General features: G+C 36.1%; 1 protein-coding gene across 1 annotated transcript in view; it reads right to left on the reverse strand.

Moving 5' to 3' along the window:
- LOC149786200 (N-acetylated-alpha-linked acidic dipeptidase 2-like) overlaps positions 1–14,674 on the reverse strand; it is a 173,274-nt gene that overhangs the window by 57,889 nt on the left and 100,711 nt on the right. Inside the window, exons 12-13 of the mRNA XM_089976557.1 lie at positions 6,808–6,890; positions 2,456–2,587 (exon numbers count right to left, since the gene is read on the reverse strand). Coding sequence (XP_089832683.1) covers positions 2,456–2,587; positions 6,808–6,890 — 215 coding nt within the window. The remainder of the gene's footprint in view (positions 1–2,455; positions 2,588–6,807; positions 6,891–14,674) is intronic.

Here is a 14,674-nt window from a genome sequence, read left to right on the forward strand (position 1 = left end):
AAGGCCAAGCTGTATACTCTATAACCCATAGTACACCCATCAATCATACACCAAAATAAAGGGAATTAAAGGTTCTTTGCATTATACCTAAGATATACAAGGTCTTTTTTAAATAGCCAGTATAACCAGTGAGGAAAGCCGGGGACATTCTTTTTCTTTAAATTCCTAACCCTATGCAAAATGCGAAACTGTATAGCGCCACCTAAACCAAATGTGGACTTCAGCAGAAAATGGACAAATATACAGTAGCACAGATGCATCAGTATGCAAATAAAACTAAAGGGCTACTAAGTCGCTGTGTTGGTCACCCTAACATATGCATGCAAAAATCTGGATGTTGTACAGATGACATGCCAAAAAGCTGAACCATTTCCATTTGGGCTGCCTGAGGAAACCAATGAGGATAAGATGACAGGACAGGGTCCAAGACACAGGTTGTCACATGGGCAGGTTGTCACATGGGCAGGGATTCCAAGAATCCACACTCTGCTGGCAAAATCACTGATCAGACGAGCAGGCCATGTCACTAGGATTTCAGCAGCTACTAAAGATCTTATATGGTGATGCGAAGGACAGAATGTGATCTCAGAGTGATCTGAAGGACAGAAAGTAATCTCAGAGTGATCAAATGAAATCCTTCAAAGATTCCCTCAAGTCATATTTGAAACACTTCAGCACTGAGTTTTGGATAGATCTCACAAAGGATCAGAGCTGCAGACCTTGAACTGAGTAGAATTGCAGAGATATCAGAATCAAGAGCAGCTTTAGTCTCAGAACTGCAGCATATCCTCTATTGAATCAAGCAACCCCACAGTGGTATCTCCTGTCCAGTGTCCTCTATTGAATCAAGCAACCCCACATTGGCATCTTCTGTCCAGTGTCCTCTATTAAATCAAGCAACCCCACATTGGTATCTTCTGTCCAGTGTCCTCTATTGAATCAAGCAACCCCACAGTGGTATCTTCTGTCCAGTGTCCTCTATTGAATCAAGCAACCCCACAGTAGTATCTTCTGTCCAGTGTTCTCTACTGAATCAAGCAACCCCACGGCAGTATCTTCCATCCAGTGTCCTCTATTGAATCAAGCAACCCCACAGTGGTATCTTCTGTCCATTGTGCCACAAACAATTCATATCACAAATTGTCCTCATCATCCACTTGTGTACTCACAGAGATCGAACTAGTTAGTAATGTCATGGTCATCTTTGAAGTCGAATTATGCAAAACATGTTACTTTTGATTTCGTAACTGTAATCTCATACACTGGGGAAAAAAAGAAAACTTCAGAGGTGACAAAATAAATAAAACACTAGATGTTGCAAATGAAATAAAATGAAGACTTGTTTTTTTTATCAAGTCTTCTAATTGGGGAGCATGTCAACGTAATTGTTTTACAGATCCATCTAATGTAAACACCAAACACCTATACCTAGTGCATATTTTCTGCACACACACACACACACACAGAAAACCTGTGTAGGAAAAGATATTTCAAGTGGAAAAGTTGCTGCATGGGGCAGTCCCACTCTCTCAGCCTCAAAAGCCTGGATCCAGTGGTAAAACAAAACATCACAGCTGTAGACCTCCTTTGCTGGAGTGGATGGCCATGGCATCCTCTGTGCTTTGTTTATGCACATGAATAAATATACAAATGTAATGAATTTTGTTTTTTCATTTTATTGTTTTTGCTATTTTATTATTATTATTTATTATTATGCAAATGCAGCAATATCGTTACTGTCACTGTAAGTGTTCTTAATTCATGGTCTGAGAGGAAGCCATTGTTTTCTTCTCACTATCTACTGTTCTGGAAGCTCAATACATGGAAACAGTAGGCCTATGCAACACCTATATCAATTATGGGACAGTAAGTTTTTTTGGAGCAGCCTATACGAATGAGCTTAATTTTAATTGGACTTTAGTATCTTCATTTTAGGAAGCTTTTTTCCCTGTTGCACCAAGTCACATAGTGCATTATGTATCACAATGACTACTATTTTTTAAAAAAACGTTAACCTGGATCTTACTGTTTCAGATTTTAGTGGCCATTCCACCATAATTGTTTGGTGGCTCTCACATCCCAAATTTGATCTTTCTAATGCCTCACATTTTGGTGGCTGCCTCACCTCCAAGTTTGAACACAATACTGTGTCAAATTTCAATTACATTACTGCCACAAATTTTTGATTTACAGCTATCAAAGAGTGCATTACATTCACAGACATGTTTCAATGAGATTTTCACTTTTGCATTGCTTGCATGGTACATTATGTGTCACAATTTCTGACAACAAGTTTCCAACAGCTCAACGTGGATCTAGCTGCCTCACACTTCACTGACTCTGCTACCTCAAGTTTCAAAGATTCTGTGGCCTCATATTTTGATATCCGACTAATCACTAAGTTTATTATGTCTACATTTGTGTTACATATATATTTCAGAATGTTTCTACTCACAAGTCTGGCAGCTTGATAAAGTGGATCCTGAAGAAGTGGACTAGTACCAGCCATCAGATTATCTATGAAGTCCACAGCATAGTCCACGTTTATATAGGCTACAGCTCTCTCATACAACACCTTCATGTATTCCTGTGTAAGGAAGAATTATCATATCAAAAAATGTGTACAGTTTAAGTTGTAATCACAGAAATATCATTCAACTCTATTCCTGCACATTTTCTTTTTCTTTCTTTCTTTTTTCGATTTCCTAATGCTTGCTTGCATAATATTATTTGTAAAACAGCTGGATATACCTCACAAACAGCAGGATATACCTCATACGCAGCTGGATACACCTCACATACAGCTGGATATACCTCACACACAGGCTAATATTAAGCATTCTTCATAACCATGTAAATATCCATGTAAATATTATTAAATGGTCAATCTTGGAAAACTGGACAATTACTCTTCACATCATGCTAACATCCTGCAATATAATGGAATATGCAAAGGATAAGGGAAACAGAAAGTATCAAGTCACATGGCTACCAACTGATGGGTGAATGCAGAGTTGAATTATTGACAAAATAAATTCTAAATGAATTTTTACACCATAGTCTCGTGATGACTTGACATAAAGAACCATTCACAATTACATGAGATGGATGGGTATAAGAAAGATTGAAAGGTTAACTGAATGCTATCTGAAGCACAGTCTGCTTCATTCTGATTTCTCTGTCTCTGCCTCTCCATCTATATATATCTCTCAATCTCTCTTTTCCTCTCTTTCTTTTTATATATATATATAAACATACATACATACATAACATTCAGTTAAATAAAACTGAAGGGTACAATGAGTGGTTTTGAAAGAGAGAGAGAAATGTAAAACAGGTAGCCAGAAAATCTGAGATAATAAAAAATCCCTACAATATGAAATTAGAAACCTGCATCTGAGGAAATAAATTAGAGGAAAATCTCTCCCACTTTTCATATACATCCATACATACAGGATTTGCAATTTATTCAGAAGTCAGGAACAGAAGCCTCATCCCAACATAAAGAAAACTGTATTATAAAAACAGAGAAGAAACAAATGTGCAGTATTCCCAAAAACATTTCTAGGTGTGTGATTCTTTAGGTAATTTACAACACCCAAAAACACACTCAAAACATAATTATTGTTTTTTTCTCTTCTAAACTGCTGTTATTACCAATCTATCCAGCCAAATTAAAAAAAGCAGCAATTCTGGAAGGGTTCCCATGCTTGTTTTAATTCAAAAATGACGAAATCATTTATTTATTATTCCATATGATTTTCAAAGCAAGCTGCTTATTCAACAAGGCACTGTATTGGTGAGTTTGTCTTTGGGCATAGGGCTTTACTGTATTTGCTGACCCATAAGTCAATGCAAAGTATAAAAAGAATTCGCTAATTTTGTAAATCTTCCATCATTCATCCTGTTGTTGTTGTTGCTGTTGTTGTAGGGTTTAACGCCATTTTTCAGCACACGATAGGCTATACATGGCAGCCAGTATTAATGGGAGGAAGAACCCAGGAAAAACCCAGAAAGAACCACCAACCCACGAGAAGCTACTGGCAAGCTTTCTCACATAACCACATTAGCCGAATCCGAGACTCAGACCAGGCAGACAGAGGTGAGATGGCAGTGATCCATAACAGAGAGTGCTTTAGACCACTCGGCCACTCGAGGCCCCCTCATTCATCCTGTACAAGTCAATGTGGAGTAAAAGATGAGGCCAGATCATACCTTGGCTTTGTCTATTTCACTAGCAACTTCTAGTTTTATGAATATTAACGGTATCACTATATGCTATTCCAGATTACCAGCAAACAGGAAATTACATTGCCAATGCTAACATGCTTTTTCCAGTTTTATTTTGAAGAGAGAGAGTGAGGTTTCAGGATAAATGTAATCTGTATTGTTCAGTTATCTGATCATTGTGATGTTACTCATGTACAAGGGAAATACTGAATATCAATACCTACATATTCAATTAATACCTCTGAATAAAAGAATTCTTCTTTTTTAATTACGATATCCGTTGTCACAAAATTCACATGGCTTTACAGTGTTCTTTACATGCTAATTATAGCTACAGCTCTGGCCATGTCATTCTAGCTGACTTGTGTCAAAGTGCAAGACTTGGCAGACAAGATCAAATTAGTGAGGCTACCTATAGGTGAATATGGTACCATGTACTGACAGGAAATGCCAGGTGCTTGCTCCTTTAAGTTGCTCAACCAGTGACACCTTTTGTTCTCACCAAAATAAGTGTCAGAGCAATTCTGAGTAACAACTAGCATGAGCAGAGATCAAACCAAATGCCACCTAACTATAGAAAGTGTACACGCACACACTGATAAAGGGTAATCTTTTTTAATGGGGATGGAAAGGTCATTGTACTTGCAAAGAAAATAAAACAGCATGCAACATGGTCATTCTTGGGATTTAACCAAAATGAAGTCTATAGGGATACCAATATCATGAATATTTAAATATAAATGATATACCTTTGAAACTGATGGAGTATACTATGTACTTTCATAGTTTCCATTTACTATTTTATCACTGTTTTCTTTCTTTGACAAAATATTCAGCTAAAGAGGGGCAGTAAGGTACCAAATAGCATGAAGGGATGAAATATCTTGCTCTCTCTCGTATCTGGGCATATTTTAGTTTGGTCACAAAGAGCAAGAAAAATATGATGGAATACCTGTCTTTGTCATGGTTACTAGTTTTCTAACTTGTCTATTCTAATACACATATAAGTAATCAAATTTAAAAAAACAATTATATTACTAGTGCATCCTGCTTTAGCAATTTACATCTGATGCACATGAATTTAACACTGATGATCATGCAAATGATTTAAAATCCTTCTCAATGTCAGTTCCTATATTTTTCATACATGATCACTTCCTCAAAATGATAATCATTTGTTATACATTACTTTTTTGTACTTTGAAGAAAAAAATGTTTTAATATGAAAAATGACATGACATACAACAAAGTAATTTGAATGACATAATCCATATACAAGTCAGTTTGGAGTACAAGATCAAGCACAGACTTCCTGGTCAAAAAGTATTGACTTATAGGCCATCAAATATGGCATTGGTGAATTTGTCTTGGGGCATAAGGCTGTATTGGTAAATTTGTCTTCGGGCATAAGGCTGTATTTGTGAGTTTGTCTTGGAGGATAAGGCTGTATTGGTGAATTTGCTTTCGGGCATAGACTGTATTGTTGAGTTTGTCTTTGGGCATAAGGCTGTGTTGGTGAATTTGACTTGGGCATAAAGCTGTATTGGTGAACTTGTCTTTGACCATAAGGCTATATTGGTGAATTTGTCTTGAGGCATAGGCAGTACTGGTGAATTTGTCTTCGGGCATAATGTTGTATTGGTGAATTTGTCTTGGGGCATAAGGTTGTCTTGGTGAATTTATCTTGGAGCATAAGGCTGTATTGGTGAATTTGTCTTGGAGCATAAGGCTGTATTGGTGACTTTGTCTTGAAGCATAGGCAGTATTGGTGAATTTGTCTTCAGGCATAATGCTGTATTGGTGAATTTGTCTTCGGGCATAAGGCTGTATTGGTGAATTTGTCTTGGAGCATAAGGCTGTATTGGTGAATTTGTCTTGGAGCATAGGCAGTATTGGTGAATTTGTCTTGGAGCATAGGCAGTAATGGTGAATATGTCTTGGGGCATAATGCTGTATTGGTGAATTTGTCTTGGGGAATAAGGCTGTATTGGTGAATTTGTCTTGGAGCATAAGGCTGTATTGGTGAATTTGTCTTGGAGCATAGGCAGTATTGGTGAATATTTGTCTTCAGGCATAAGGCTGTATTGGTGAATTTGTCTTCGGGCATAATGCTGTACTGGTGAGTTTGCCATTCAGCTTAGTGTCACATCAGTGTGAATTGCACATTCATTGAGTTACATTTGATATATTGTCACGGAATCTAATGAAGTGGCTTTTGCATGGTTTATTTTGTACAAAGAAGGGTTTTTAATGTGAAGAGTACTGGTGGGAGTTTGCATGATATAATTAATGGTTTTTACCCCTATTGAGGGTCAATATATGGTGACTGATATTTTTTGTCCATTTATGTTTTGTGTGGGAGAACCACAATGTCTTTACTGTATATAATAAAGACTCATAGTAGATCTGATAGCACAACTATCTATTGATGCATGTACAGTTCAATTTTAAATATGCAACGTGTTACACTTAACAGCAGGTACTGACAGAAGCTGTACCAAATGGCACAACTAATGGCAGACAGACAGACAGACAGACAAACAGTCAAAGATACATAAAACCTGACTAATAACTGACCTCAACCCATTCTGTTGATCCAATCAATCCAACTTCCTCTCCACCCCAAGTACAGAAAACAATTGTTCTCTGAGGTCGAATATCTGCAGTAGTTTAAAAACTAAAAGTTAATTAAAGTTGATGAGTAAACTCATGCTGAAACATGCTCAAACAGGAGTCCCTTATAGGAACTTATGCAATACTAGCTAAACAATTCCAGAAATCTGAGACAGTTTCTTCTGTTAATTATTTTTAACAATGAGAACTGAATTTGTCTGATATTCTTGAGAAACTCCAACATACTAAATTTAGTAACAAAACTATTTTCTTACTTATCAGAGTTAACATGTTTCTAAGTAAACCTGTAACTGCTGAACAAAGTTCATCATCACAGCTTCTTATGTTGAACCTGATACCATGGATAAAAGATCAGTGAACTTGTCCCAGACAATTTCAAGAAGGACAATGTTAAGATATACCCACATGCTATGTTTGGCTAAATCATTGTTTAAAACCAACTATTCATAATAAGAAGTCTTTTAGTGAAAATCACCAGTTAGAGAAACCATCCATTCAGGAGGACTAGTCATAAAGCGATTCAGAAGACAGCCACCATAGCAGCCAAACTCGATATCACATCTAGGACCAGCCAGACATCATACTGAGTCATATTGCAACCCATGTTAATATGACCATCCTAAGGAGTAGTCATTAGAATATAATTTTCAAGATGGCCTCAATGGTGACCATATTGGATGTCAGATTGGCACTATTGTCATTTTGGACCAACAAGACATCATAAAAAGTGTTTCAGTGAAAATTCCATGTTGACGTAACATTGCATTCATGAATAGAAATAAAAATATTTTCTAGAAGATGTCCAAACTGGATGTCAAACTGGAACCATTTTCATCTGGGACCAACTCACACATAAAAAGTCATTTGGTGAAAACCCCTTAGTCAATATACCCATCCATTCAACGAAGAAAGAAAAAAAACAGCCAGAAGAAGATTTTCAAGACGGACACAACAACTGCTATATTGGATGTCAATATGACTCCTTATTTGCTGGAATCAATTTGATCTATTAAAAGTCCTTTAGTGTAGATCCCATGTTGATATTACCAACCAAGAAGAAGAAATTGTAATAACAGGATTTTCAAGATGGATACCACCTAAAACCAACTAGACATCATAAGAAAACTTTTAGTGAAAACCCCATGTTGATATGACTATCCACCCAAAAGAACAGTTGCAACGAGAATGTACAGATGACCAACATAGTGACCTTGTTAGATGCCAAATTTAGCTTTACTGTCATTTAGGACCAACTAAACATCAAGTTCCACATGTCACTATGACCATCCATTAAGGAACAGAAGTGAAAGTAAGATTTTCAAGATGGCCATAATGTCAGATTACCACCATTTTCATTTAGGACCAACTAGTCCTTGCTAACTCTTTTAGTGAAAATCCCATTATGAAATGAAGATCCATTAAGGAGGTATGGTGATAACAAGATGATTTTGAAGATTTGTCATCATGGTAACCATAATGGATTTCATATGTATACAATTACCATTTAAAACAAATAAGACATCATACAAGGTATTTTGGTGAAAATCTCACGTTAATTTGACCTTCTGTTCAAGAGGATTAGTTATCAAAAGATTTTCAAGACAGCCACCATGGTGGCCATATTGGTTACCTAAGCATAACCATTTTCATTTACTACCGACTAGACTTTGGGACATATGTGAGTGTAGAGTTTCATGGCAATCCTCCAAGAAATTTAGGAGGAATAGTGCTAACAAACCTGTCTAACTGACAGGCATTGGATGGACTAGAAACAACAGGCCTACATAATGGTTCTTTTGATGAGTAGAACAATTTTAAAAATGCATATTTTAATAAGTACTTTATATTTTCATTTAAATACAATGAATTTTTATTAGTTTCCATTAAAAAAAGAAAAGTTGCAACACTACTTATTGCAACACTATTTATCACAACACTACTTATTGCAACAAAGTGATTACAAATTTTCTTCATACAACATCAAAACAGTGATGTAACAAAACTGTGTGCAAACAAAGGTTGTTGCAATATATGTGAATTTAACAAAAAAGATGATATAAATGACTTCAGATTATATTTTATATATAATTAACTTAACCAAATTGTCTTGTGAAGGATAACTGACCAAACCTTTTTCTCAAAGAGAATTAAAAAAATTAAAAAGAACAACAAAAAGAAAAATGAGTCAAGATTTAATATAATATATCCTTCACACATGCAAGTGTAAATAAATGATTACATAGCTCACCTCTATGTAGCTTTTACTAGTGTCCTCATCCAGTGTAAATATTATCATGCAGATAATAAATTCAGTCTAAAGTGGTCCTGACAAAAAAAAAACTGGCATTTTTTCTAACAAACGTTTTTATTTTTTGCCATTTTTTACCTTAATATTTTGAACTTCTAATCTCTTTTCAAAATGCATTTCTGGGGTAAAATGTATTTCAATTTTGTTAATTTTACTTACCTGTTATAATTACATTACTTTCACTTTTAATGGGCTATCATACTCAATGATGCATTTCCTCCTGTAGTTACAACCAAAAAAAAAAGAAACATTTCTGAAGAATAAACTTTCTCCCAATCTGATGCCTTGCTTACTACTGTCATATGGCATACTGCCATTTTTCACTAGGACCTAGTCTGATAGGACATAAAAATACAAGAAGGACGTAAAAGTGGGGACCAAGGAGGGAAATTTGGTAATAGTTAACAGACAAGTACTACATAAACAAAATCAGCTTTACCACATAAGCTATATTTTATAACAGTAATACATTATATGCATACTGAAGCTCTGGGCTCACTTTTACAGATCAATGACATCTCACCTGTTTGTGTGGGTCTGAATCTGAGATCAGCCTATGTAGGTATGTGAGAACCAGTAACTTCTTGCAGAGCAGTAGCTCTTCCCAGGGTTTTCCTGGGTCTGCCTCCACCAAATATGCTTAACCCATGTGCTGAAAAATGGCATCCAGCAGACAAAACCAAACCATTATCTGTATGTCTAACATTGGTGAATTTTTTAGCCAACAGGAGATGGATGGCCCAATATGTGTCAGAGCAAACATACCATCTGCTGTCAGTAGAGTGATTGCTGCAGACAAGGATGGTCTGATAACTTGCCTGGACAACACAAACATGCCTAATGTATATGTGCTTTTGCTCTGCTAAGTTCAACATCAAAATAAATGAAGAGAAGGTGGAGTGAAATTGTCATTAAATCATCAGAAAAGAATGCTTAAGATGCATGATGCCTTAACTTTACCAGCTTTGATTCTCAAGGTGGAAAGATCTCTATCAGTGTCCCACTGAATAATCCACCTAATGATAATGCCTGCTATCAGAATGCTACAGAATAGGGAATACAGTTGGTTCAGGGGTACTGAAGATAGCCGATTCTTGGCCAGAAAGCCCAGAAGAAAGACTAATTCACAGATGCCACTGAAAAATCATGGGCAAGCCCCCTTTTCATACAAAAGGCATTTGGTCTCCTCCATGGCAAAATAAACATCATCAAGGTCAAAACCCTTCTAGCATAGGTCATGTAGTCTGCAAGACTGCTCAAACCTGATCAAAGCTGACAGATCATTTTATATGAGCCTCACACTATGTGCTTTGACAACAGAAGCCTACTCAAAGGCAACTCCCACAAACATGTTGAGGAGATCATTCAACCATGATCAATGAAATCACTGGGGGCTATCAGGATGAGCCATGATGTTGTTGTTGTTGTTATAGGGTTTAACGCCACTTTCAGCACAAGATAGGCTATACATGGCGGCCAGTATTAATGGTGGAGGAAAAACCCGAGAAAACCCTGGAAAGAACCACCGACCCATGAGAAGCTACCGGCAATCTTTCTCACATATCCACACTGGCCAAGCCCGAGACTCGAACCTATGAGCCATGATGTAGAAGTCCTGACTTTGTGAGTAACTTGAGGGATTATTCTGAACTGTGGAAATGTGTAAGCATACAGTTAATCCAACTTCAGTCTGAAGGCATCAACTGCCACTGCTACTGACCAGTGCAGAGATCATTCTGTTAGGATGGCCCATCCTGGTCTGGACAGGCTGTCAACCAGGATATTTATCTTGTCTAAATCTGCTGCTGTCTTCACAGTAAACAGGAGACAGAGGAAAATATACAACTAAGTCTTCTATGACAACTTATTATTTCCAGATAGCCTTCATTTTTCTAATCTTTCTATCTATTATGCATCTTCTTTATATTTAAATATAAATTAAATAATATCACACAGATACGCTTGAGTTAAGGCCCCTCAGGGCACTTATGAGATTCATGCTTCTGACATTAAAGTAATATTCCTGACTTTACTTTTTCCTGTAGGTAAGAATGATTCTATGCTACTGTGGACTTGCTCTTCAACTTAAATATAAACTAATTTTTACAGATTGGTATTTTTCAGTCAAACATTTCCATATAGAGTGCAATTTTCTGAAGTCAGAGTATGAATGGACAAGTAAGTTGCACTGTACAAGGTCATGATGTATATTAATGCCAAATCCAGTGCATACCATAATGGCTGTAACTCTTGGGACATGAAAAATAGTTTATTTTGTCCATGTCCCAAGACTTGTATGCATGTAAACATACAACATTTTCAGTGTCCCAACACTTGTTGACAAAATTGTCAAGATCAATACGCCACACGGCAGTGACCAGCTCGTTCAATCACCACTTAAACAAACTGTTATGAACTAATATGAACTGTGTTATTAATTTGCATGTGCATATTTTCTGATTTCTCCAACAAGAAATTAAATAATGCTAATAAAGACTTCATAATTTGCATGCCAGTTTGAATTTTAGCTGGAAGTCCAGGCTATACTATTGTTATGTATATTTAATTTAATTGTTTGTTTGTTAGTTTGTTGTTTTTTTAAAATTTCATTACATGTTATTGTAATGTAACATTGTATGCTGGACTTAAACTTGTCCAAAATTGATTTCATTTCTGCTTGACCGGACTGACCTTTTTTTATTTCATTTATGTCAACAACTAATACATAGCTAAATTATTCTCTATGTGTATGAGCTTAATATCAGGATTATTATTCAGGTAAATAAGGATTAAATATGTCGATTTGGGTTAGGGTTTTGGAGATTCCTAAATTTTACAGGTTATTGTGTTGTAAATAAACAAGGCTCATTAGATCATTCTAGAAGGTTATTTTCCCTTAGGTAATGTTCTTTTAGAAAATGCTAATTGTGACATAAGGTCAAGTGGAGAACAATATAATCTTGTGATTGTGAGGATTTAGTCCGTTCATGCTTTAACATCTAGCAGCTTTAAGTTGTAATGTTTTGACCAGTTTGGGCTGAATTTTATTTTCTCCAAATTACTGAGTTCAAGAGATTATTTTCTCTGGAAATACAAAAGTGCTCTGATAAAATTCTTGGAGAAAGACATTCACTAGAATTTATGCTGAATTAAAACCTGAAATAATATTTATGTGATTCAACAAGAGACTGTTGATACATCAGCACTCCATAGGCTATAACAGACATGTGACTGCCTTCAGTTTGGGATCTCTTTGGGACTTGAACTCAGTTTTATTCAGGACTTTTTTTTTAGGGATTTGCATCTATATTTCATGGATTATTTTAGGATTTAATTTGCAATACCTCAAGTTATTTTATTCTCATTTTCACTTTGTATTCCAGGGAAATAAATTATTTGTTAAATTTTACAAAGTTTATTGTCTTTCACTCTTTTCTCTTGCTTACTTTAAGAGCATAGACTCGTAACACTATCATGTACTGTACTGACGACATACAGCATATCATGCTTTGTGTCACTTACATCCTTCTTTATTTCAGCAAACATTTACTTTGATCCACACACTTATGAGTTGTTTCTGTGTCTCCATTTATAATCTGAAGATTTGTCTTTTGTTATCCAACAGCAATCCAGGCTAGTTAATCATTTAAACCCTGAAATTGGCTTGGGTGAATAAGGAATTGTGTATGGCAGCTATGCCAGTACTTTGATGCCTGTAATTGCCTTTTACTCCATAATATCAGCACTTTTACAATAGCTATGTACTTATTTTAAAAACTGCTTACATCAAAGCAAACAACAAACAAGTTTTTATGGTATTACAATTATTCTGAAGCATTACTTCTCAAATGTCTTTGTTGTATTTTGGTAATATTATTTAAGTTTAGTGCAGTGGTGCCAATGGTTTAAATCCAAGAGATGTACTTCATTCAGTGCATCTTAAAACCTTCAATGTACATATGGTGCTGCCATTATGTAAATATTCTCACTCAATGCAAATGTTGAATCAAACACTATTGTTCTTCAATGTTGTCATACTGGAATCACATTTTAATGAGTTGAGTATTTACATTTCGAAGGTAAAATAAAACTTTTAAAACAAATTATATTAACCTGTAACATTTCCATGTCATAATTAATTGCTGATAGTCACTAAACATCCACAAAGCATTTTGTTGTGTCATTTCAATTTATAAATTACACATATCAATTAGCAGAAAAAATGTTGAAACTTCTACTGCATAAACAAATTGTTATAATTTCCTGTCCAAACATGTATAGGTCATTTAAAAAAAAATGTAAATGCAGCTTAATTTCCTAGTTATTATCAGACGAATGAGAAGCGAGTATTTCTGCAATTTCCTGTTACAGTAGGAAAGATGACTGCATTAGGTAAGTTGGTCCTATTATAGTGGGAAATACGACTGCATTAGGTAAGTCGGTCCTATTATAGTGGGAATCATGACTGCATTAGGTAAGTTGGTCCTGTTATAGTGGGAATCATGACTGCATTAGGTAAGTCGGTCCTATTATAGTGGGAATCATGACTGCATGAGGTAAGTCGGTCCTATTATAGTGGGAATCATGACTGCATTAGGTAAGTCGGTCCTGTTATAGTGGGAATCATGACTGCATTAGGTAAGTTGGTCCTATTATAGTGGGAATCATGACTGCATTAGGTAAGTCGGTCCTATTATAGTGGGAATCATGACTGCATTAGGTAAGTTGGTCCTGTTATAGTGGGAATCATGACTGCATTAGGTAAGTTGGTCCTATTATAGTGGGAATCATGACTGCATTAGGTAAGTTGGTCCTATTATAGTGGGAATCATGACTGCATTAGGTAAGTTGGTCCTATTATAGTGGGAATCATGACTGCATTAGGTAAGTCGGTCCTGTTATAGTGGGAATCATGACTGCATTAGGTAAGTTGGTCCTATTATAGTGGGAATCATGACTGCATTAGGTAAGTTGGTCCTATTATAGTGGGAATCATGACTGCATTAGGTAAGTCGGTCCTATTATAGTGGGAATCATGACTGCATTAGGTAAGTTGTTCCTATTATAGTGGGAAATACGACTGCATTAGGTAAGTCGGTCCTATTATAGTGGGAATCATGACTGCATTAGGTAAGTCGGTCCTATTATAGTGGGAATCATGACTGCATTAGGTAAGTCGGTCCTATTATAGTGGGAATCATGACTGCATTAGGTAAGTTGGTCCTATTATAGTGGGAATCATGACTGCATTAGGTAAGTCGGTCCTATTATAGTGGGAATCATGACTGCATTAGGTAAGTTGGTCCTGTTATAGTGGGAATCATGACTGCATTAGGTAAGTTGGTCCTATTATAGTGGGAATCATGACTGCATGAGGTAAGTCGGTCCTATTATAGTGGGAATCATGACTGCATTAGGTAAGTCGGTCCTATTATAGTGGGAATCATGACTGCATGAGGTAAGTCGGTCCTATTATAGTGGGAATCATGACTGCATTAGGTA

Source organism: Sinohyriopsis cumingii, chromosome 12 (genome assembly GCF_028554795.1).
Source record: "Sinohyriopsis cumingii isolate HCF-2022 chromosome 12, ASM2855479v2, whole genome shotgun sequence".
Taxonomy (NCBI): domain Eukaryota; kingdom Metazoa; phylum Mollusca; class Bivalvia; order Unionida; family Unionidae; genus Sinohyriopsis; species Sinohyriopsis cumingii.